The 26,404-nt window shown below is 45.8% G+C and overlaps 1 protein-coding gene across 1 annotated transcript in view; it reads right to left on the bottom strand.

The window, feature by feature from the left end:
- Window positions 1-26,404, bottom strand: part of ALDH5F1 (aldehyde dehydrogenase 5F1) — a 266,167-nt gene that overhangs the window by 145,817 nt on the left and 93,946 nt on the right. Inside the window, exons 8-9 of the mRNA XM_087383488.1 lie at window positions 15,522-15,632; window positions 15,350-15,415 (exon numbers count right to left, since the gene is read on the bottom strand). Of these exons, the coding sequence (XP_087239614.1) occupies window positions 15,350-15,415; window positions 15,522-15,632 (177 nt within the window). The remainder of the gene's footprint in view (window positions 1-15,349; window positions 15,416-15,521; window positions 15,633-26,404) is intronic.

Genomic DNA, 26,404 nt, shown 5'->3' with positions numbered 1-26,404 from the left:
AACGAGCGTCCATACCAATGCAAAATGTAAAAATGCAGAATGGCAGTACTAAGTCCTAAGTACAACATAGTCATGTGGATGGTCAACTATATATCAGTCTCAGCATCGTCATCAATATCATCATCATCATTGGCAGCAGCAAGATATCAAGATGGGTGAGGCATTGGAGGCATGAAGTTGACAATAGAGTGTTGTCGGCCACTTAGAGGTGCGGTCCTGGCACGTCTCCTGGTCGTAGCTCTGCGTCTGACTAGGGCTACTGTGACCCCCGTTGGTCGGGCTCCGACTCTAAAGGAGGGGATGTCCCCAAGTGTGATCTGTGTGTCGACCCTTTGTCTGAGCTATCGGGTCACAGGCTCCGGGTCACGGTCATGTCGAGGCCTCGTATCGTGGGGGTCCATGTGATCTAGCTGAAAGAACTCCATGATAGAGCTCTGAGAGGGACCAGCTGAGGAGGAGGTATGCTCCTGTCTCCATGCTCGAAGTATCCTCTCACGGTGTCTAAGTGCCTCATGAATGAAACCTGCCAAACACCGCTGGTCGACGTAGGAGAGGAAACAGGTCAAAATCCCATAACTATCCATGAAGAGGCAGTGGAAACGCCCTCGGATCTCATAGTACACAGGACACCTAAAGATGAAATGCTCCTCTGTCTCAACTTCCTGCATGTCACACAGTGTGCATATGCGCCTCTCCCTGGGTAGTCGCTCTGCTCTACCGCTCTTGATGCGAAGTCTGTGTGAAGAGACCCGGAACTGCCCAGGAGAGATCCTCAGCGAGTGGGGTAGGTGAATCTACGTGTATCCTGGTGGGCCAATGAAACCCTCCGCTGTGATATGTAAGAAGTGATTTCTGTAGAAGCTAAGCTTCACTGGGAGTTCACTCGGTCCCAACCAGGTCCGAAATGTGTGTAGCTGTAGTAGATCCTCACGGATAACTTGGTTGACCTCGTGTCATAAGAGGGGAGAAAACGGAGCATCCATGCTGTACTGGAAGGGAGGTAGTCTATCCATGTGGAGCCCCAATCGCTCAAACCATCTCTCTATACGTGCATACCAGCACCTCTGGTCTCCTCCTGCTGCTAGTGCCATAGAAGAGGATAGAGCTATCCATGGTAGCCTCCTATGCCCCGAGGTATAATCCCCATATTCCCTAACTCAGTATAGATATGTGATGACCTGAAATGTAGCATCTAGCTGTAAAGGGGGTGACCCAAACTCAGCTTGAATGATCTGGTAAGGAATGGATCACTTACCACGAATCATCCGTGATAACATGAGAACCTCTAGGCACTCCACACGGGCCCACTCTGTATCCGACAAGTTTGGCCCCCAACAAGGGTTGCCGTACATTCCCGTTGGGCGAACCAACGAGTCAAAAAGCAACCCCTTGGCGCCTGGATCCTGAAAGTGCGAGTGGAAGCACTGCCGCTCTAGTCTGGCCAATAAAGCATACCCTCTACTCAAGCGTGCCTGCATCGCAGGTCTCATAGTGAAGCTGGGTCCGGAGAAGATAACCCCAAGATAAGTGTATGATGAAACTATCTCAACAGATGACTCCGCAAATGTGAACTGCTCCTGACGCATGATGGCTCGAGATGTATTGAAGATCATGACCTTGGTTTTACCCAAGTTGACCTTCAAATCATGAGACTTACAAAAGGACTGTAGTGTGTCTAGGTGTCTCTAAAGCCCCTCTGCTAAGGGAGACAAGAGAGCCACGTCATTTGCATACAGCAGAATCTGGATCAGCGTGCCCCCAAGAGAGCAACCCAGACCCCCCTGTGTCTACATCACTGTCTCAAGCTCGTCAATGTAGAGGCTAAACAAGGTAGGCGACAAAGGACACCCTTGTTTGACCCCGATGGTGCTCATGATCTCGTCTGTCCACCCGGATCCTGCCCGAACTCTGCCAGAAACTCTCTCATAAAATGCCATGACAGCCCAAATGATCTCTTGGTCATAGCCCAAGTCCTGTAGGCACCGTATGAGGTAGGCTCTCGGAACCGTGTCAAATGCCTCGCGGAAATCCACAAAGCAACAATAAACCCTCTGCTTCCGTGACCTCGCCTCCTCAATGATACATCTAAGCGTGAGGATGTGGTCCATGGTTCCATGATCACGCCGGAATCCAGCCTGTCCTATTGCTCTAAGTCCTCGACACTCTACAAGTCTGCTAACCTCAGAGTCAAGTACTGATGCATAAATCTTGGACATGACATGTCCAATCATAATGCTTCTGTAGTTCTTCGGGCTCATAGGATCTCGTGCCTTGTGATGGATGAGATAGTGTTAATGGTCCAAGTGTGTGGAGATCCCAAACAGATAGCTTCATTAAAAAGCTTTGCTAAGATCAGGGCTAGGAGGTTAATCCCATATGCAATGAACTCGATGCATAGCCCCTCATGATCCTTCGCTCGGCCATTATGAAGTTTCATGAGGGCATCCTTTACCCCTCCTCTAGTGAAGAGGGTGCAGGATGTGGGATAAGGTATGTGTGAGAGGTTAGGGACTAGCTGATTTGGGATGTCATAAAGTGTGCATGCATAATCAAACCAGATCTAAGTGTCAGTGAGTGGCGGAGGGGACCATCCTTCTAGAAATCTCCGCCAGAAGTCCTTAGAGTTGTTACTAAACAAAATGTTCAGTAGCTCCTCCTCGTTCTGACGAACGAAGTCTAGTTTCTTCCTCTGTACCAATCTACGGTATTCACGTAGCGTATCTAGTGCGCTCGGAAGACTGTTTTTGGTTTCGAATCTGAGTTGACAGCATAAAGCCTTACACTCATCATCGTACCAACTATTACAGGGAACGGTTCCAGGGGGTGGTGGGTAGGTGGAGCGAGTGGTGTGGGGAAAAGCGTGAATGGCAGCCTCGTGTAGTGAGCGGGTGACAAGGGTAGCACGATCCTCTAAAAGGGGTATGAAGTTATTATAAGTGAGAATTATATACAGACGGCTAGAGTAAGAAGGTGAGTGATCCCGATCAAAGCGTATATCGTGGTAGGTGAAGTAAGCACTGAGTGGGGTGGAAGGTGCTGTGCGAAGGGAGGTGGAGATGCTAAAGAAAAGGTATGTATGATCAGCCCCTGGGGGGAGAGGTACTGCAGTGAAGTCAATAATGCGAGATGTGAAGACAGGGGATCCCATGATGTAATCAACAACACTGGAGCCCCCCCCATGTGGAAAGCATGTGAAACCACCTGAAGCGGGCCATCTGTCAAGACCATTATAGATAATGAGATCATGTATCTTGCCGAGGTCTAATAGGGCCTACCTATAAGATGAGAATGGACCTCGCTTGTCAGCTGAAACCCGTAGCATACCTGCCTCCTCAAGGTCAATATTTGGCAGTAGAGTGGAATCATCTCTGAAGTCAAGAAGTGGTACCTAATGGGCCCTTGTCCTCACGTTGAAGTCCCCCACTAGAAGGACTTCTCTGCGGCTAGAGAAGTCAGCGATGGACTGATAAAGGGCAGCAAATGGGGATGTCTCATCATCACCTCGGATATCTTTGGCAAAGTGGGAGGTCTCAGGGGGAAGTAGCAAACTATGACAAACAGATCCCGGCTGTCCATGTGTCGAATCCAGATCCAAAGAAATCTGGAATGTGTATCTCTTTACTCTACTGAAATGGTCCCCCGAAGTGTGGATTTGAAAAGGACTGCAACTCCACCTGAACCTCGAACTCCTCCTGTACCCCTCGTCTCATCTCTGTAGGTAGACTCCCATGTATAGTCGCTGACTATGGGAAGAGGGCGCTGTGGACTCTGATGTGTCTCTGTATAAAAGACTATGTCGTGGCCTGTATAGGATTCCGAGAAGTTTCCTAGTTCTGACCATAAGGTACCATTACAGTTCCAAATGATGCAAGACAGGGTCTCGGATATCTGAGTCTCAGAGACCCTGCTTTCCTATGTAGGGGAGGGGGCAGGTGCCCTACAGGGGCCTGTAAGAAGTCGTACCTCTCGTACCACTGTCTAGTTCCCCTCCTTCTGGGCCTGATTCCGCTGCTACAGCAAAGAGCGCCTCTCCTCAACCTGTAGAAGTGTGAGGTCCCCATCCATAGAGATTGCTGGCTGATCTCGAAGGACTGCTGACCTGCATCGTAGAGCTGAAAGTCGTGCCTGAGTGTCATGGAACCGTATGATCAGGGGTTCTCGGTTGGGATCTCTCCTCACCTGCCATGCTCTCTCTATCCTGTGCTCAGCCACACCCAAGGTAGCGGCCACGAACGCAAACGCATCTACCATTGGTGTAGCCTCAGTGCGTGGGATCCCGGGTACTCTGATGTTGAGAGCCTTACTGACTCTCTGCTGCTGCTCCATGAGGGTAGCCGAAACGGTTACCCTTGCGGGTTCCCGTTTGGCCACGTCAACCCATCTGGAAGTCTCCTTAATAGCAGATTGCATGCTCGCAATCTGTGCCTCGACCACCGGGGTACTCCCTGGGACAATGTGTATGGTTGTGACTTCCTGTCGGAGCTGCATGATATCTTGTCTGAGTCCCTGAATAAGACCCGCCTGCTCCCGAATGGCCCTAGCCTGCTGCTCCTGGATGATGCGGCTCTGCTCCTAGTTGAAGTGGACCTGTCCCGTACGAAGTGAGTCAGCTTCATCTCACGCTCACCGAAACTATGTATCTCCATGAGCAAGGTCTCACGGGCCTCTGGTGTATGAGCAAGTGGGGGAAACTCCACGAAAGAAAACCACTCTCCCACTGCACTGGCCATGGTTTGAGCAAAACCTCCCAGGAGAGGTTCGTCTTTACGCAATGGTGTGTGGGTTGATTTGATAAGGTTGTTGAAAAGGAGGGGCAGCCATCTCTCCTCTTTGAACATAGGATGCCTCTGAAAAATTCTCTCTCGCACTACATCCCATATCCTGAGAAATGATGCTGCAAATCTACCTCTGAGCTCCTACCCAAGCGATAAGCCCGTGTGCTAGAAAAAAATCAAAAAGTAATGGTCTCCCAATGGCCTTCCAACTCTGGCTGGATCACATGAAGTTTGTGAAGGAGTAGCTCCTTTCACAGCTCACCACCAGGCAGCATGCCTCTGACAATAAACTTTGCGAGCAATGCTCTGCTCTAGCATTCTGGGTCCAAATGCCCAGCCCTCCTCTGGACTGTGGCTTAATAATGATGTCCCAAGCCACCTTTGCCCTAGCTGGGAGGCGATCCCCTCCTAAGTAGGTGAAGATTCTAATGAGTCACTTCACCTGGCCCATGCAAGATCTAGAAAAGGCCTAGCTGCTAGCAAGAGGTTATGTACCACATAGTAGCAAGCAAAACCTGCAACTACTACTCTACCTGCTAAGGATAGCTTGGCCAAGCTCCAATGCACGGGCTTCCTCTAAATGCTTAGAAGTCATGGCTTCAACTGTTGCGTGATGCGCTACATGACATCCCAGGTATCGCACTGTAGTTCCTTAGACACCCAAGAAAAATCTCCATCACTCTCCAATCTAGGTGTGGTGTATCATGGACCTAAATCTGCTAGGACTTGTGCCAGTTGATAAGAGCTCCTGAAGTGAGGCAAAACACCTCATGACTGAAACAAATGACCTAAACTTGTTTACCCCTCCATCAAGATACTCTACCATATGATCTACGAAATCCCCAACAAGAAGCTCCTCCAAAGCTGCAGTGCCCATCTTGATGCCACAAATACTCATACCTCTGTGTCTTACAAGGCTGCTTAGAGTCTCTAGATTAAAGAGAAAAAGTAGAGAGGCCAAGGGACATCCCTGACTCACTGGTCTGGCTACATGAAATATGTCCCCTGGGGCTCCCCTGACTAAAACTTGGCTATGTGATGAGGAGTAGAGTACTATCCACTGTCTCGGGAAGCTCATCTTGTCCAAACTCTCCTCGAGCAATTCCGAATCCACCCTATCACAAGCCTTCTCAAAAGCAAGAAGCAATATCAACAAATCCTCATAGCGAAACCGTATCAACATTGTGGCCTCCCAAAAAGTAAAGATGTTTTCTAAAATGCTCCGATGCTGCACAAAGCCTGTCTAGGTAACTGAATAATGTTTGGTAAGAAAGGGGCAAGTCTCACACTGATGGCATTGGCTAGGACCTTGTAATCAAATCCATATGCAAAGTATTGGACCCAGTGTCACAAGAACGTTTCTAGAAACACATTTCTAAAAACGTTTCTACCAGGCGAAACGCCTAGAAAGAGGTATTTTTTATAAATTATATAGCAAACATAAATAATTATCTCCAGATTCTCTCTCTTTGTGTGAAAAGAGCTCTCAGATACACAAATACACACTAAGCACTCTCAAAAGAGTCAAAAAAAATAACAGCCTGGCACCAGGGCATTTTGCCCAATGCATTGGCGTTTTGCCCGTTTCGGCGAAATGTAAGCATCATCAGTTGTGAAAGGCCTCATAAGACTATTACTCATCTCGACCGTGAGCACTCTCCTTGTTCTACTCCATACCTTGTCCCTGGCTGCTGAACAGAAATTATTTATGAATGTGCTGAGCATGTCTCATATCCGGGATGCAAACAAGGTTGAAGAAGGGAGAGAACCATAGCCAAAACCACAACCTGTCTATTCATTTGATCCAACAACATTCTACCCCACGAACGGTCCATCGTACATCCCTCTCTGAACACCTTCACGTGAAGATCTCGAGAATCCTCGAATTCTCCAGCCTTCCAGACATTTCTCACATTCCTTATTTACACTTCTATGTTAAACGACTCTAACCTCCCCTTGTTGGAACACATCCCTACACTAACTCATTTATTTACATATCTCGAACCCCAGTGTGACCCGATCGACATGAAACAGGTCCCATCTAAAAGCTTACTCAACACCCCATCTCCCTCTGGAATCCTAGTGGAGGTGGACTTCAAAAAAAACACGACACAGCCTCCTACATAGAGTCACTAAAACCCGCTGACCACCTCTAATAATAACAAAATAAAATTTCACATAACATTTCCCCCCCCCAACTGCGGAGTACGCAGCGAGCTCAACTTTCAAGAGAGGTCCATCATCCTGTATCTAAAGCAAAAGGCTAGACACTACCATCCACTGTAAGAAAGCTCATGAAGATTATCAGGGCCCTACCAGCTCCCATATACATGCTGTCCACTACCTCATCTCCGCAAGCTGCAATATCCTCAATCACATCCTTCATTGGAGCATTAACACCTTCCACCTCTTCATCATGCACAACAATAGTGTCATCTTGGACACTCAAGTTCTCCTTCAGCTCCTCCCCTACAATCACATCATGTTCCAAGCTATTAACCATAAAAGCATCATAACCATCATGTATGCATTTGTTATCTAGCTTGGCCCTTAGCATAAAGATTTTTGCTTGAGCTTCTCCACATAAAGCTTCATCCCTGGTTCAAGCTCAACCTCTAGCTCATCCCAACTAAGATTCTCAATACTCACATTACCCAATTGTCATGCACAACTTGGATACCACTATTCACTGATGTACATTCCCCTTTCCAAAACATCATACCTCTATGCACCACTATTACAATAAATCATCTCATCCATGTAGTTGTTCCAAGCATCATCCCCTTCATAGACACAAGGGCAAGACAAATCTGGAAACAAGGGTACCTCAAAGACACTAGCAATCTACATATCCAACTCACAATCCTCAAGCAAAAAACACCGATCAACATCCTCCACCTTATGAACTTCAGCTTGCGTATCCACAAGCTTATCCTCATCACAAAAGGGTGTATCCAAATATTTTCCTCCTCATTCACCTGATACAATTCATCACTTGTAACTATAAAAGAATCCCTCAACACTGCATCATGGTTATCCAACTCATAAGGCATCCCTACCTCCAGGCACCCATCCTCCAGGCACCCATAAGGCTCCTCTAGCATCTCATCTGCAGTAGATCCCTGACTCATGGACTCACCAATGCTGGCATCATCCTCCCAATCAAACAAGCCATTCAACCCACCATCATAAACATCCTCATATTGAGTACATGCACCTGAATATTTGCTCCAAGATATGTCATTTATTTCCTGCACATCCCCAAGTATTGGGTAAGTGGAGGATCTTGTGTTATCCTCCTCGGTGTCTATGATATCTTCAACATTCGTCTTCGCATCCCTCATCTTCCTCATGCTGCTTAACAATCCCAATCTGCCACAAAATACTTGAAGAAGACTCACTTGACAAGGTATCCCAACTGTTCTTAACTCTCATAGGCAAGGGCCTGTACCACATAATTGCACTACCCTCAAGAAAATACCCAAGATATACGTCCACTTTGCCTCGGGCCACTTGTACGAAACACATGCACGTCGAAAAATATGCAAATACCCTTCAGGATCCCCCCCCCCTCTCTTGGCAACTCCATAAAAGCAAGCCCTACAAACTGTCGCTCAATAAATGCCAACCAACTCCCAAGCTATCCAAAAAGCATGTATTCACTGTACGCTTGAGCGAAGCAAATTGCTACTCTTAACACACCATTCAGCGTCTCCCAATCTAATAACGACGGACAACACATGCCTGTTCCAAACATGAAGTCGTAACGCTCTAGAATCCTCCACTGATATCCCAACATTTGATACCAAATTGTTACAAACAAGTAACACTGCAAGCTATTCAAATGCTGAGAAAACCAAGAGGTGTTGTCCAAAACTGAACCACCACCTAGCCAAATCCCCTCTGCGCCCCTATCATCCTGATCCCCTAGTCTTCATGTTTCTTTAGTACGACTTCTCTCTCCATGTCACTACAATCTCCTTGACTTTTTTTTCTCCATATTCACAAACGTGCGCCAATTCCCCTTTGTGCCCCTGTCATCTGAATCCCCTAGTCTTCATGTTTCTTTAGTATGACTTCTCTATCCATGTCACTACAATGAGTATTTGTTAAATGTTAAACCGGATTTAACAAAGGCAATTAGATTTCCTTTCTTGAATCCTGCTCAATAGATTCATGTTTGGGTTCTATTTGAAGTTTGATCTCGATGTGATTGTGAGTTATGACATTTCTTCGAGTTACCGTTTGGACATATGAAGGTTTTTATTGATTAGACCAGGATGAGTCTTGTTGGATACCTTCTTTGAATCATGTCCAAAGGCGGGGTCATTCTGATTCTCACTCTTTTAGCCCAAGGTCATGAATAGTCAGATTTCAAGACTTGTTAGGGATGCTACCTACTTGTTTTCTTCTTTGACCTATTGGTTGGGGTATTGTAACACAAGGGGGTGATATAAGCACATTAAGAAAAGGATTGAGAACGGATTTGCCACCCTGACTCAATCTGGGATCATCTGAGTTGAAGAGGGATTGGCTACCCTGATTCACTCATATTGTCCACTGAGTTTTTTATTTGCAGTATACTTTGGTCGTATGGGACACTAAGGTATGTTACATTTAAGATTCTCTGATGTGGTAGTATAATCCAGCGTGAAACAATACCCAAGGGCCTCTAGGGTGAAGAACCAGTTGGATGAATTGAATTGGAGGCAACTTGTTTAGATTTTTTACAAGGACTGACTAAGACTCTGTACCTGAGAGAAGCCATGTATTTTTTGGGTTCAACCCTAGAGCTCCATAGTCTAGACTCAATCTCAGGGAGGGTTACCACATCTCTTCTGATGATGGTCTGTCAGTGCCTTGTTTGGAACTTGGTGTTCCTAGATAAGGCATCCTAAGAACTGGATGATCTTGTGATAGGAGCAGTTTATTGTGCACAAGTTTATACAGGATATTCGATAGTGGATTTTGTTTTAAGAGATCTCGGATTGTATATTTCCGTAGTCTTTGGATCACATAGGATGTTATTCCTATGATGGTTCACTATACACATGTACAGAACAATACCATGAACTGGATATAGCCAACTAAACTTTTATTGATTATCCTCATGTGGGGGCATTCCGGGGATAGATCAAGGGACCATATCTTTGGTCAGAATTTTGCCCATTGATGCTTCCATGAAGATTCTTCCATCATGAGTTATGAACTGATGGTCTACCAGTTTTTCTCGGTGTTCCAATTTGGACATGGATTATGCTTCTTTTGAAGCAAGTGACTTGGAAAGATGGATACCTAATTGTTCTGCGATGGAAAGTCTGTCATGTATTTCAACCCAACAATTTGAATTACAACAAGGGTATTCCATTGAGGGATTTTTTGAATACCAAGTAATTCAGGAATTAGGGTTGATAGAAATTGCAGCCCAGAAATTGACCTTGAGGGGCTCAATTGATGGGGTTGTTCGAACAATGATTTTTCGAACTCAACCTAAGAATTTTGAGTACAAGGGTATTCAACATGATGAATATTTTTTGCTAATCCCAAGTTAGAACTCAATAGATAAAGTTGATAGAATCATTTACCTTTAGGTACGGATTTTACCATGCTTGTGTACGGATGTGTCAATGAACTAACTCTGTGGATTTAGGAGTTACTTGATTTCTCAAGGAGAATACTCGACGATACGTAACCTTGTTTAGATTGAGGGATTTACTTTCCTTGGGTTGGTTATCAAAGATTGTGGCTTTGGTCTTAGATTCTCTTTGATTTGAATCTCATGGAAATTAGAGCACACTCAAACTGATAGTCAGAGTATAGTTATTAGCATTGACTCATCTTCCTAGAGAGTTTTCGTGCTTTCTGGTGAACTCAGGAGTGAGTTCTTATAGGAAGGGAGTATGTCATGTGCATGGTAGACCTAGGGTTGGATAGCAGGTAAATGTGGGTTATGGGATAGCTTAGGGCTGTATGGCTATTTTTAGCCGAGATTGCTATATATAGAGATTGATTCATATATAGCGCTCGCTGTATATGGAGGGAGCTATTCATAGCAACGAGCTATCTATAGCGGGTTTCCTTCTATATGGAGGGAGGTCCAATGCTATTGTGGAGGCGCTTCTCAACTCATGGATGGGGCTTGGACCTAGGCTAGGACTCTGGCCATCTACATGGCAGATCATAGATGGTGTATCAAGGGTCCTCTACACGAGCTCAAGTGATATGGGACGCCTGGGTTAGATACAGGCTATGATTCTAGTTGGATTGAGGACGAATTTGTCAGTGATAGGGTCAAATCTTGTGGGGTCATGTCACAAGGACTCCCTAGCAACCTCTCCAATCTCTGTAGAGCTACCAAGCTCGCACGTGAGGCCCTCTATCTATAAGTGCCCCTCTCATAACCTTAGCCTCACGGTGGAGGAATGATATGATTGCTTTTAAGCAATGGCCTAGGTCCAGAGCTATTAATCCGCTCTGAAAGGGCCTCAATCGCCACATCTTGATGATGGGATTGGAAAGAGTGATACCCCCAACAATGCAAGTCATCCCTCTTCTATCACATCCCCATTCATCATATAGCTACAGGCATCCACTTGTCTGTCCCATCTAAAGAAGAGGAGAGAACCTGGTGAACAGCCAAACTCAGCTAGGTGCCGCAACTCATATGTAGTCTAGAGTCTCTCACATATTGAAGTCACCTCCAATACACTAGTGACCAATGACTAGAAGAGTCTATCGGATGGTGGCCCAAATTCCATCCTTCCTATTGTCTCATTAGGGGGATACATGGAGAAAATTCTATCCTGTATGGCACGTGTCCCAAGCTCTGCAACACAGATTTGATACCTCCTTGCGAACTGTTTTATGGGAAAAACTCCTCTTTGCCATGTTCCCTCTCGTACTATGAGAGCCTGGCAAGTCCTAATTTGTCTCAAAGAATCCTCCCACACTTGGCTATACAAGACTCTGAAATATGGTGCTCTTGCAAAGACAAGAAATCAATGTCCCTTCCAACCAAAACTTTGGAAAGATCTTGCCCGATGATGCTCTTCCTCTAGCAAAAATGAGCATCCCCTAGTCCCCAAACGTTCCAAAAGACAATCCTCATGAACAAAGAATGTGTGTAACAAATCTAGTGGCCCAAGAGCCAACTCTTGTGCAGCCATAAGTAACACAGTGGGTCTTTTGGTTGGGGTGGGAAAATGGAGGAAGCCAGTGCCACAAAAGGCCTCCCTCTCTATTGTCTCTTCAAGAATGCGTTCGTACCCCTCTCTAGGTATCATGTCTTACCCAGATTAGAGATGCTTGGTGACTTTCATTCATGAGACCATCCGACAAAAAGACCATCTACTCATGGCACATAGACAGGATCAGGGTGCACGGCCAGATTCCACTCAGTCCATGAGCACTGAGTTTTTTTAACCAAATAGCATGGACCATTAAGCACTAGGGAGACGAGGCCGAGGCCCAGAGCAAGAGACAAGACAAACTCGCCAACGGGTTGATGCACAAATTAGGCTCGTCGATCTTCCTTCCATGTTTAATAGACCGGAGACACAGCTGATGAGTATGACAATGGCACTTGTCTGACATACCGCCACAACTAGGAGACCACAATAAGCCACACACACCAATCATCTCCAGTGCTCTATCACATATTTGCAGCCTCGAACATCACAGGGATATTCCATGGGCTTGACAGCATCCAGAGGACCATCGCACTGATGCCACGCCATAGCTTCCATCCTCTCCATGGGCTCAAACATTTCATTTACTAGTATTTTTATGTTATGCTGCATTTGGCTTGGGTGTAGATGGCTGCTTAGAGGCTCTACCCATTGAGCTCATTGTATCTAGTTTTTTTGTCTCATTGATCCTTAGATCTTTCGAAGACTTCTCATAAGCTTTCTTTGTCCATCTGACCTTCCATCATCCTCACCGTCCAAGCTAGGAGTCTGAAATAAGTCCCTCTCCAATTCTACGATTCCCTGCTCAGCATCACACCCCTCCTTATGAGCATCTTGTTTGAGGGGTGTCCCTAACAAAAGAATCTAACTGAGCCAAGGGGAAAAAGCCTCATCCTGAATGTGTGCCTGGCTCCTGTAGTGCTCCTGTGCCTCAGCAGGCTGTTGCAAGGGGCACCACTCCATCCCAACGATTTTGTGCTGAGCCTAGCAACGTCTCCTCTTGGTACTCTCTCTCTAAGGGTTCTCCTATCCCCCTCCCTCATCACAGGGCCTCTGCATAGCCTTTGGTCCCTAGCCTGATACTACTGGACCCTTTTTTCTCAATATTGCTGCCCCGCTGTGAGGGCCCTCTTGAGGAGCACCTCCCTATCTCTCCTATGGTACTTGCGCAAGATGATTTTGTCTACTCCTTGTCCCAAACTGTCTACAAGCAAAGCATTGGCTTGGAAGACGAAGATACTCTACCCCGCTATAAAATCTCTCTACCATGGATGTCAGGAAGCAAAAAGAAGTATGGTAAGTCCTCCACTCTGGTAGAAATTGTGACTACTCAGATGGAAGGAACAAGGGGATGGCCCACTCTACCTACATCTGCAAAAAGTATGTCCCTCTCGACCACAAGACTGAAACTCCGTCTGTCTCATGGAGGTGCAGTAAATGATCTATATGAAGCCCTGGAAAGGATATGTTGGCCACCAGGACAGTCCCCCAAAGCTAAGAAGTCCAATCCCTATAACCACTTGGCCAAAAAGCCAATCGCCATGTGCAGGTCAATAGTGCTCCATGTAAAAAGCTCCTCTATTGCTGGTTTGCTGAATTGAATCGATAGTGTCCTTTCCCAAGGGGGAAAATGCTGGTAATGCAGGTAGTGGAGTCTACAAAGCTGCCTGAAGATCATTCTTCAAAAGACCCAGAGCCGATTATCAGAGACCAAGCAACATGCCAATGAAGAAGCCTCCATGGCACATATTGTGTCCCAAAGGGATAGAAATGTGGCTGGGGAAATAAGAATGATGAGACCCGAACTGGCCGCGTGGGGTTGATTGACTCAACAGAGTCCTTGGGCTAATGTAGACTTGGGTGGCTGGTTCTCTCTCCCCTGCAAACCACCAGTTCCTACTGGAGGTGTCATCGTCAAAGAAGAGGGAATGGCTGCTATGACGGGATCTGTAGCACGAGTCGCCATCAGCGCAATCATTGAATGTTGCAACATGTTCTAGTCTTTGTCATGGAGTGGAATGCAACTCAGCTATCAAATCATGCCAAGAAGAATTTGCAGCAGTGGCTCCTGGGAAGCACGACATAAGATCGCTCATGGCGATTAGCTTATCTGCACATTGGAACAAGAGATCCTCAATCTCCTGCCTTGTTATGTCTGGAGAATTATGAAGTGTATTAATGAGGTCAAGCAGGCACAAGCCACAAAAAACTTACACTATTTGGCAAGACAATACCAAAGAAGGCAGAAACATCAGTTATAATTATGAACTTCTAGGGAGTTCTGCATACTTGATGAACCAACAAGAGCGAATGGCAGTCCTTCAATCCTAAAAATCAAAGGGGGTGTGACTCTGCTGAGGAGGGAGTACCATTATCACTAGAGGGGACGAGCTGCATTTCAGGGCATTTCAGGATGTCCACATTATAAGGACCTTAAGGAGAGAAAATGTATCTTAACCTACTGTGCTGTTGTTATATGAAATATTGGAAACCAGGAAAAACATATATACACATACATTTCTAATAACCTTTTTTCCCCCCCGAGGAAGTATCTTCAATTAAAGCTTTTTGAAAACAGTACAAAGAGTAGGCTATCCATGAGACACTGAAAGAGAAAATCAGGTTTCTTGCACCCCGCTTCTCCAGGACCACACTATACATTTTTTACAATCTTCTTGAAGATAAAGAAGACAGAAGAGATACATACTTAGGTGACTCCAAGAACATGGGTAAACTCGTCATGTGAAAGAAAAATAAACCATGAATTTTTAACTTCATGGTAGGCACCCACAACGTAAGAATCTATCCACGATCATGTATAGCAATGAGTGGCTCAACAACACCGTTAGCATCCACAAGTTAGGAACCATCAATTTCATCATGCATAGCAAGAAAGATCATGGTAATAAATTTCACCATTGACAAGACTAGCTATGATAGCGCCAACAGTGGATAAAAACACTGCATAAACACATGTTCTCACACACGGACAGATACCCACATGCGCACGCATGCGCACACACACATACATGAGCATCCATATATACAAAGGACGTAGAGCTGATGTTCTGTCAAGATTCCAGAGATGAAGGATGGCCTCGATCATGATCAAAAGCTAGACTCAACAAGAGGGCTAATCGAAAAAATGCATATGAAAATCCCACAGGGTCTTGAGGACATCAACAAAAGTATCAAGAGAAAATGCCCAAACAATCTTTTCTGAATTCAACATTTAGGAGAGATACATGAGACCCAAATCCTTGGTAATTAAGCATAAACATGGATACATCCTGCAAACCAAAAAGAGAAGTTCACATAAAGTTCATAATGATGAAAGAAGTACTCAATATCCTGTTAGAATCATGCACCGCTCAAGTTATAACAGACCTGAGAGCTCTCCATCAATGCATTCCCAATGCGAGGAGCATCTCCCATCACGACATTGAGCACCCCCTACAGAGCCGCATTATGAGGGTTAGTAAAAGCTTATAGATTCATGTACACTCCAAATTCATACTTTATTATGCATGGCCAAGAAAATCAAAGTAGAGAGCAATACAGGAGGAATGCCTGCTTGAAGCGCGAGGTCAGCAGCAGCTAGTGCTGTCAAAGGGGTGAGCTCAGAAGGCTTCACAACAACAGAACAACCAGCAGCAAGTGCTGCAGCAACCTACAACACGAAGCAAGAAAAAGGTTTTAATGATGTATACAAAGGGAAATTTTTTCGGTACTTGCCATCTTCTGTTTTTTCAGAGAAAAGAACATTCTATCAATAAACTCCTTAGTGACACAGACACCAATAGCCACTCCGGTGGTTAATAATGCCATATTATACCACCATCTGTGAAATGAAGGAAAAGGCATGACTCTTATACATTGGTAAAAGCCTCCCTCCGACGCCTAGCATATCTTTGGAGTCTATCCCATCTACCTCTAACAGTATAAACGATATCTAGCCAAATAATGGCTACTATCTATGGCCTGCTTACACCTAGCTGTCCATATGTTCCACATAATAATGCTCGCTATCAGCTCCCATCTATGACAATGTCTACGTGTCCACACCATCTCTGTGAGGTCCAGTGTATGGATGAAGGTCAGCTTATTGACTCAGATGGAGTTCTACAGACAAATCTTGATACCGTCATGCATATTGCTACACATTCTTATGACTCCCTTCTCACAGCAAATCCTGACATGCAAGACAGAGATGATGCTAGGGATGCTATTTGGCAGTGTATACTTGAGTTACCAGAAATAAGAGTCTTACTTGGTGCACCTTTCACCAGCATAGAGTTCAGGGCTGCTCTTATTGCCCTTCACAAGGGCAAATGTCCAGGTTCAAATGGACCTACCCCCTCTTTATTCATTGCTCTTTGGGATCCTGTTCAGACAGACGCCTTCCAGACTCCAGAGGTGGATGTTGCTGCAGCCCCAGACACTACAGTTCCACATCAGGAGGAGCCTTTAGATCCACCAGCCCCAGTCACTTTGGTTTCTGACCCCTTGGTTTCTGACCACGAGGGGGCTACAGCTACTTCTTTCCCGCAGACTGTTCCTGCCACAGTCAGGACAACCGAGAAAGTGCAGGCGCAGATGAGGGCTCTCGATTCCTCTTCACCCCAGCAACAGGCCTCCTCAACCCCCAGCTCCAGTTCTGCTGATAGAGGCCTAGCAAGTCCTTCTCCTCCATCTTCCACGAGTGCAGGTCTTCTTCGCACTCCTCGGCCAGACTACTTATCAGGAATTCTTTTTCGGCACTGGTAGATTCGGCGACTTTCATGGATGATGAGTTTGTGCCCTCCACCTTAGGGGTCCCGGTCATTGGGATTCCTTCTGACAAGGCCTCCCTTTCAATAGGTGTTGGGATCCTTTCACCTCTTGAGTTTCCTGCCCTCAGCAGGAGTGTTTCGGTCCAGGGGAAGCTGGTCTCCTCTACTAGGTCAGGTAAGCCTTTCCATCCAGCATCCTCCTGTCGATGAGGATAGTCAGCTGGAACATACAGGGCCTAGGTGGAGTTCCATACCGTTGTCATAGGCAGCTGATCCGGAACCAGCTTCATCCAGGCATCACTGGAGGTGCTATGGATATCCTTTTTATCCAAGAACACAAGCTGGATGCCAGTGATTGCTCTAAGTCTGGCAAACTGCTTTCAGGACATACCTTCTGGTCGCCTGCTATGGGCACAAGGGGAGGTACTTGCATTTCCATCTCTCTTTCTATTCTCCCCTTGGTTGCTGGTCATGGTATTATCTCCCCTTCTAGAGCTCAATGGATCATTATTTTGATTGGAGGGTGTAAGATTGGTCTTCTCAATCTTTATGCTCCCAACAACAGAGGGGAGCGGATCTCCTTTTGGAAGGAGTTACTCTCTTGGGCCCCCATTGCAGATTCTTGGATCATTGGTGGCGACTTCAACATGGTTGAGTTGCCTTCAGACAAAAAGGGAGGCAGACAGGGTGGAATTCATTCTTTGGAGAGGGCAGCCTGGGATGCCTTCCTCTTTCAGTTCAGTGGCAGGGACACTTGGTTGGATGATGCCTTTCATATTATGCCACCATCACTCTTGTACTCTTGGTCGAACAGGAGAATACACATGCCCATTCATGCACGGATTAACAGATTTTATGTAGACGATTGGGCACTTGACAGATTTTATGTAGACGATTGGGCACTTGACAGAGGAGGATCTGTGTGCATTTCTACTGGGGTTTCCACCTCATTTCATTTTCCAATGGTGTTGCAGATTCTTGAGCCTCATCGTAGAGGACGCTCTGCTAGTGTCAGGATTCCGGATGCTTTTTATGCAGAGGAGAGCCTCACGGAGGATATTTTACAGATTTGGGTTTTTCACATACAGGGTGGAGCTGTCCACCCATCTCAGGTAGCTGCAACCTTATCCGGGTTAGTGACTATTATCATACAGTCGCTGATTCTAGGAGACGTGAGATTCTCAGATGTTAGATTGGTATACGCCAGCAGCTAGCGTCCCTTCAGAGGGAAGAGCAGAAGAGGCCCACAGATGCTTGGATTCAGGAGTGCCTTGCTGTAGCAAGGGCTCATTTGCAGACATTGTTGGATCAAAGAGCAGAATATGCCTTTCATGCATGGGAATACATTTTGGATTCAAATGGGTGGCAGGGTCAACAAACACTTTTTCTCTAGACATAGTAGAGATAGTGTTTCGCAGCTTGTTGACTCAGACGGGGTGTTACAGTCAGATCCCGATGCTGTCATGCGTGTAGCTTCATATTTTTTTGCATCCCTTCTTACTGCAAATCCAGGCACACAGGCCATTGATGATGCCAGAGAGATTATTTGGCAGTGTATCCCTGTATTGGTGAAGGATGAGATGTATGTTTCTCTGGATGCACCTTTCACCAATGCAGAATTCAAGACTGCATTACTTGCCCTTCACAAAGGCAAGTGCCCAGGTTCAGATGGACTTACCCCCTCCTTTTTTATTACTTTTTGGGAGTAGATTGGTAATCACATTACATCAACCTTGCAGGACGTGTGAGACTCTAGTGAGATGCCAGACTCACTTACAGATGGTCTCATTCATCTCATCCCAAAGGGGGGTAATAGGAATCTTGTGTCTCAATGGAGACCCATCACTCTATTGGGCACTTTTTACAAGATTCTGGCGAAAGCCATCACTCTGCGGCTACAGGTTTTTCTTCCAGATTTGATTCATGACACGCAGACAGGGTTTGTGCATGGCAGAAGTATTTTTGATAATATCTTCTCATTTTGGGAGGCCTCAGAATGGGCCATGCAGAGCCGCCAGAGATTGGCCATTCTACTCTTGGACTTTGAGAAAGCTTACGACAGACTAGACTGGGATTTTTTAGAGGGTACTCTATCTCGCTTTGGTTTTTCAGATGCATGGATTAGAGGAGTATCCTCTCTCTACAGAGCAGCCCATAGCCAGTTGCTCATTGGGGGGGTAAGAGGGGACAGGTTTCAGATTTCCAGATCCGTCCGCCAGGGATGTCCTCTTGCCCCGTTTCTTTTTCTGTATGTGGCGGAAGCTATGAGTATCTACATTAGATCTCAAGCTGATATTTATGGGCTGAGGCTTCCTATCCGCCGGGAAGAAGAGCTCCTGGATAGTGAGTTGGCAGATGACACCGCTGTTTTTTTGGATGCCTCCCCTAGGACACTCACTTCCTTCCGGACAGCCTTTGCATGGCTGCAGGTGCACACATTAATTGGCATAAATCCAGTGGTTTTTGGATTTGCGAGGATGACACCCCGGATTCGGGTAATGATATTGGCTTCACTTGGGTACAGAGGGGCGTCTCCGTCAGATATTTGGGCTGCCAGGTTGGGGTGGGCATCTCTCCTTCACAACAGTTTGCTCCGGTGTTGGAAAGCATAAGAAGAAAGCTCCTTTTCTAGAGCTCGGCCAAACTTGACTTGGCCTCCAGGGTGGTGGTGGTTAACCAGATTCTTCTAGCCACAGCACGGTTTGTATGCTCTTGTTGGTGCCACTCTAGGGATTGTATCACTCAGCTTAAGAGGCCGGTACGAAACTTTTTATGGAGTGGTCTAGATGGCACAACTGATGTTACAACCAGGGTGGCTTGGGAGACCTTGATTCTTCCTACAAGAGAAGGGGGTTTGAATATCATCGACCCAGATCTACAGTGCAGAGCTTTACTCTGCAAGTTCGTTGTGAGAGGGCTTATGCCAGGGCAAGAGCCTTGGAAGGATTTTTTAATCAGATGCATACAGTCTCGCACGCCCACTTTAGGAGAGGATTGGACACACAGTACTAGATGGGTTTTCACCACAGCCCACCTCAGGTCTCCCTCTAAAAGCATGGCCCAACTTCAGGAGTACTCTTCGCAGGATTCCCCCATCCACCCGTGAAGAGATTGAAAGGCAGCCTATCATGTGGAATGACAGGATTTTGGATGAGCTTGGTAGACCACTTGGAGCTTCTCCTTACATGCACTGGCCAAGATGGGAGAGGGGCCCTGCATCTACAGTGGGAGCATGGAAAGCCTTCAAGAAGCTTCCTGCAGACCAACAGGCCCAGATGGTTCTTAATCTCAGAGGGAGTGCAGGGAGAGTCCAACAGATTGATGCAGCCTTGCCCTTGGATTGGGTGGACACAGATGACATGCCTATTACTTGCTCCACTTGGATGCGAGCATTTTCCAGATTGGGAGTTCCTTTACAGGTGATTGCTTTTCTTGACCCACATGAGGATGCCTTAGTATTTGATGTGTCTTCGAGGGGCAGGCTGTCCAGATCCATAGACGATATCTTGTTGGAGGTACCGTTTCAGCCAGTCAGGATAGTGGGCTTCATGGAGCATGGCTCTCTTTCACAGTGGTACTTGGATCCTGACCCGCTTCTCCTCGCCCTTGGCTAACGGAGGCTGTGGCTCTATGGAGGTGTCCCAATTAAGTTTTTGCAGTGGGACCCTGGGGAATGGGAATGGATAGATGAAGGGCACCGAGAGAAGGGCATCCCCTTCTTTCGTTACATGGTCAGTAATGCCCAGAAATTCCAGCTCAGCTGTAGGGGCTAGAGCTCATCATTGGGAGAACTTTCAGATTCTTGCTGACTTGCAGAAAATTTTTTGGCAGAGACTCTGGAAATCCCACTGGAATAGAAAAATCACTCTTTTCTTTTGGCTTTCTATTCATGGTGGGATAGCAGTAAACCATTGGAGGTCCAAGTTCGGAGCTGACCCTTCTTGCCCTCGCTGCCTTTCTGCTTTGGAGACAATACAGCACTGCCTATGGGATTGTAGACAGGCGAGAATCATATGGAAGGGGATTGCAAGACTTTTCAGCACTTTTGTTCGCCTACCTTTCTATATGACCTGGGAATCAGTGGCTTGGCTTACTCTTTCAGGGCCCCAGGTATTTTTTGAGAGACTTAATTCCTCTTGGGCTCTTCACATCCGGCGACACCTTGTGGAGTCGTGCTCTCTAGAGGATGTTCCGGCCACTCTTTTCAAGGCTGCTCACTCCTCGGTCGACTCTCCATGGGAGATCCTAGCTAGCATTGCAACATGGCACATTTGGAGAGCCAGATGCATTGAGGCTTTGGAGGGTTCTCAGGTTCACCCTTCTCAGATCTTGGCCAGTACTTGGACAGATACGATACACACTCTGATGGCCATTTGGGCGACCATGCAGGGATCATCTCGAGCAACCTCCTCCAGGAGAGTTACTTTTCTCACAGATTGGAGAGACTCTCCCTTCTTTGCTGAGACTTCTCCAGGGTTGAGACAGCATTTTCAGCCTCAGCCTTGGTTTCTTTCTACCTCATTCCTCTGAGGTGTTTTTTATTACATGCTTAGCATGGTGTATTTCCGCACAGAGCTTGTCTAGCGGGTTTCTTTCTTACTTAATAGAAGTGTCTTTTTTGAAAAAAAAAAATTTTGGAGATCACATTACCTTAGCCCTACAAGGCGTTTGGGACTCGGATGAGATGCCTAAATGACTTACAGAGGGTCTCATTCATCTTATTCCAAAAGGGGGTTGTAGAAACTTAGTGTCTCAGTGGAGACCCATCACTCTACTGGGCACTCTGTATACGATTTTGGCGAAAGCAATCAGCCTACGTTTGCAGCCCATACTTCCAGATCTCATTCATAATTCGCGGACAGGCTTTGTACATGGCATGAGCATCTTTGATAACATCTTCTCATTTTGGGAGGCTTCTGAGTGGGCCATGTACAGTGGCCAGAGGCTGGCCATTCTACTCCTGGACTTTGAGAAAGCCTATGATTGGGTAGATTGGGGCTTTCTGGATGGAACCCTTCTTCATTTTGGATTTACATAGGATTAAATTAGAGGGGTTTCCGTTCTTAATAAATCAGCCCACAGCCAGGTTCTTATTGGAGAAGTCAATGGAGATAGGTTTCAAATCTCTAGATCAGTCCGTCCAGGATGCCCTTAATCCCCCTTTCTTTTCTTATTTGTGGCTGAAGCTATGAGTATCTACATTAGATCTCAAGCTGAGGCAAGAAGATAAGCTATTGGACAGTGAGTTGGTAGATGACATGGCTGTTTTTCTGGATGCCACACCACAGACACTCACTTCTTTCAGCACAGGTTTGGATTTGGTTTGCATGGCAGCAAGGGCACATATAAACTGGCACAAATCCAATGGCTTTTGGATTAGTGATGAGGACACTCCGGACTGTGGGGAGCTGATATTGGTTTCACTTGGATCCAGAGGGGTGTCTTCGTCAGGTATTTGGGATGCTAGGTAGGTGTGGACATCTCTACTGCACAATAGTTTTCTCCTGTGTTGGAGAGCATGAGGAGGAAACTCCTTTTTTGGAGTTTGTCCAAACTAGACCTTGCATCTAGGGTCGTGGTGGTCGACCGAGTGTTCCTAGCCACTGCTGATTTGTTTGCTCTTGCTGGTACCAATCTTGGAATAGTAGCTTGCAGCTCAAGAGACTAGTAAGGAACTTTTTGTGGAGTGGACTAGAGCCATAAGGAACTTTTTGTGGAGTGGACTAGATGGCTCTGCAAATGCCATAGCCACGGTGGATTGGAAGACCCTAATTCTCCCCACTGGGGAAGGGGGTTCTCAATAAACTTGCAGTGCAGGGCATTGCTCTGTAAGACGGTGGTGAGAGGTTTGATGCCTGGACACGAGCCGTGGAAGGATTTTTTTATACGCAGCATACAAACCGGTAGACCCACCTCGAGATGAGACTGGATGGATAGCACTATATGGATATTTACTTCAGCGCATACTTGATGAGCATGGCAGACCTCCAAACACTTCGCATTATATGCAGTGGTCCAGATGGGAGAGGGGCCCTGCCTCCATTGTGGAATCTTGAAAAGCTTTTAGAAAGCTTCCAGAGGACCAGAGAGATTTTTCAGCTAGTCATCTCAGAGGGAGTGCGGGGAGGATTCAAAAGATTGATGCAGCCATACCTTCGGAGTGGATGGATATAGATGATATGCCTATTACGGGTTCGACTTGGTTGGGTACTTTTACTAGGACGGGTATTCCTCTTCAGGTTATTGCTTTGTGGGATGCACAGGAGGATGCCCTTGTTTTTTATGTTCAGTCGGGAGGGAGACTTCATGCATCAATGACATTCTTCAAGGGGCAGTCAGGATTCTAGGATATATGGAGTATGGTACAGATTCACAGTGGTACTTGGATCCCGACCCACTTCTTCTGGCCCTAGGTTCATGGAGAATTTGGGTCTATGGAAGTGTCCCTATCAGATTCTTGCAATGGGACCCTAGGGAGTGGGAGTGATTGAAGGGCACCGAGAGAAGAGCATCCCCTTCTTTCGTTATACGGTTAGAAATGCCAAGATTCCAGCTCAGTTCTAGAGGTTGGAGACCCTCCAAATCTCCTCATTGGGACAGCTTCCATATTTCTGCAGATGTGCATAAAATTTTTTGGAGGAGACTCTGGAAATCCCTCATGAATTAAAAAATCGCTCTATTCTTTCGGCTTTCTATTCACGGAGGGATTGTAGTGAACCTGTGGAGGTTGAGGTTCGGGGCTGACCCTACTTGTCCTCGATGACATTCTACAGTTGAGTCAATTCAGCATTGCCTGTGAGAGTGCACACAGGCAAGGATGATCTGGAAGGGTGTTTCCAGGATCTTATGCACTTTTCATAGATCACCCTTCTTCATGACCTGGGGCTTAGTTGCTTGGCTATCTCTTACGGGCCCTCACGTATTTTTCAAGGGATATCACTCTGATGGGGCTTTTTCTGTTCGAAGACATTTAGTAGAGTCATGTTCTCTTCATGATGTTTCTTTCACTCCTTTCAAAGCTGCACATGCTTCTATAGACACCTCTTGGGAGATTCTGGCTAGTTTTGCAGCATGGCGCATTTGGAGAGCTAGATGTACAAAGGCATTAGATGGATCCCAAGGTTCACCCTTCTCAGACTTTCGCCAATATTTGGACTGATACTATACATACTCTAATTGCCATTTCAGCGAGCATGCACGGGTCATCGAGAGCATCTAAGTCTACCTCAGGGTTGACGTGGCATTTTCACCCTCAACCTGGTTATTTGCTAGCTCTTTTTTAGTTTTGGTTTTTCACATGCTTGACATGATGTCCTCCCGCATTGAGCTTGCTCCTGTGGTTTTCTTTCATAGTTAATAGAAGTACCTTTCATGAAAAAAAAAGAAAAAAGAAAGAGTCCCAGCCTCAGAAGCCGAAGGGAGATTGAAAGCCTTACAAAGGCAAGTCCAAGTTTACCCCAAAACAGATGGAGATCTTTTGAAAGGAGGGTAAGTGTTCCTCGTAGGGGAAAGAAGGGCATATGGTTACCTAGTGTCCCAAAAGCCTCCGAGATCTAGGGGGCAAAAAAAGACATCAAAGCCGCCAAAGACCTTGGTGGGAGGAGTCCCTGATGTACTAGGGAGACTGGCCGATCCAATGGCCAAAGAGCTATCTCTCATGGGACAAAGTAAGAGACCATAACGTGCTGATTTTCTTTGATCAAGGAGCCACAGACAACTTCATCTCAAAAGATCTAGCTTTGAGGCTTAGAATCAAGACAGAAGAGATGGGATGATCTCTCTATGCAGGACAGATCTTCCAGGAAAAATCAGTTCCAGTTACACCGCTTATTGAAAAGCTTTGGATCCATATCCAACATTATGTGGATTGTGAAGAATTTTTCATCTCTCCGTTGAATCACTCTGATGTAATTTTGGGAATTCCATGGTTCCACAGAATGGGAGTACATCTTATGATGCCTGAAAGAACACTTGTCTTCACTCATAAGAACAAAGAACAACGAATTGTTGCTAAAGAAAAAAGGAAACATCCCTATTGTATCTAGTGTGTTAGTTCGAAAAGCAATAAAGTCTTCCATTTCTGTGTTCATAATTTTTGTTAGGGATAAATTTGATGATTCAAGAGATGAGTTAAATCCGCAAGAAAACAAGAATTTTCAATTTTTCGAATCCTTTAGGGATTGTTTTTCATTGTCTTTGCAAAGAGAGCTAGCACCAAAGCATCTAGGAAATCATATCATCGAGATTATTCTGGGAATGACATCCATGTGTTTTCGAGGTCAGAAGAGGAAAACAAGAGACATTTAGCCATAGTTTTCCACGAATTGTGGGACAATAAGCTCTACATCAATGGAAAGAAAAGTGGGTTGTTTTTAGATAAAATCCACTTTCGTAGTCATGTGATTCCAAAGCATGAGTACAAATGGATCCTACTAAGATCAAAGCTACCCAACCCGCGCTGAGAATGGTGCACGAAGTACACAGCTTTTGGGACTTTGCTCCTATTACAAGAGGCTTCATCAAGTACTTTGCTGATATTGATGCCCCTCTTCATGACTTGACCAAGAAGTATGTAGTTTTCAGATGGGGAGAACAGAAAAAGATAGCATTTAATACTCTTAAGGAAAAGTTGACCACAGAGCTGATTCCTGTTGCTCTCAACTTGCACAAGCCATTTGATGTGGTCTGTGACGCATGTGGAGAGTGTGCTGGGGCTGCTCTTTATCAAGGTGGTCATGTGGTGGCCTACGAACATTGAAAATTGCGTGATGCTAAAAGACATATGCAGGTTTATGAGAGAGTTATTGGCTGTAATTTATGCTTTCACTATTTGGAGCACTATCTTTTGGAAGCCAATTTTACGGTCAAGATGGCAGGTGCCCTATCCAGAAGGACATGTTCTATCTAGAAGGCTTTAAGTGAGCAATGTCACAATAGCCTATCATAGAGACCTTGAGAAGATGAACGAGCAATAACTACAGGACCCGGATTTTAGGGAGCGAGATCATGAAGGACATTAGGAAGGCTACACGTACAGCACCACAACCTTAGGGAAGGGTCTCTCACTGTTAACCTGAGACATGCGGATGAAGTCTTGGAGGAGTCACATGCATCTCCTTACACAGACCACTAAGGCATTTCTTTTATGATACAAGCCATAGAAAGGTACTTTTTCTGGCTAGGTATGCGGAATGATATCCACAAATATCTTACCTATCAGAAAGTCAAGTATGATCAGCGAAAGACCCCTGGCCCGTCGATGCCACTTCTGATACCCCAGGCTCCATGGAAGAGTATAGCCATCGACTTCATCTTTGGTCTTCCTAGATGAAAGAATAGAAATGATGGCATTTGAACCACAATTGATCAACCCTCCTTAGAGGCAATCACCTAAGACGAGGAGTCACTCTTGACATAGCCCATCGGATACAAAGGTCAAGGAGACCATGCCCTCTGCCACAGTGCGAGACGGTGGGCAGAGCAGATCCATGAGATCTTTGCAGCCCGCCAGAGAGCTACTACAGTGCCAGGTTTTGGTTTTTGATTTAGCTCCGGACTCTCAGCTCTAGTCTCTTTTTGTTTGAGCTTTTGAGTGTTGAGATCTATAGCTATAGCTTAGATTACAATAGCACTCAGCAAGCTTTGAGTTTTTAGATCTATAGCTATAGCT

This window comes from Dipteris shenzhenensis, chromosome 13 (genome assembly GCF_047967505.1).
Source record: "Dipteris shenzhenensis isolate YYH24624 ecotype China chromosome 13, Dip_SZ_1.0, whole genome shotgun sequence".
Taxonomy (NCBI): Eukaryota; Viridiplantae; Streptophyta; class Polypodiopsida; order Gleicheniales; family Dipteridaceae; genus Dipteris; species Dipteris shenzhenensis.
This window is presented reverse-complemented; position numbering and strand designations above follow the sequence as displayed.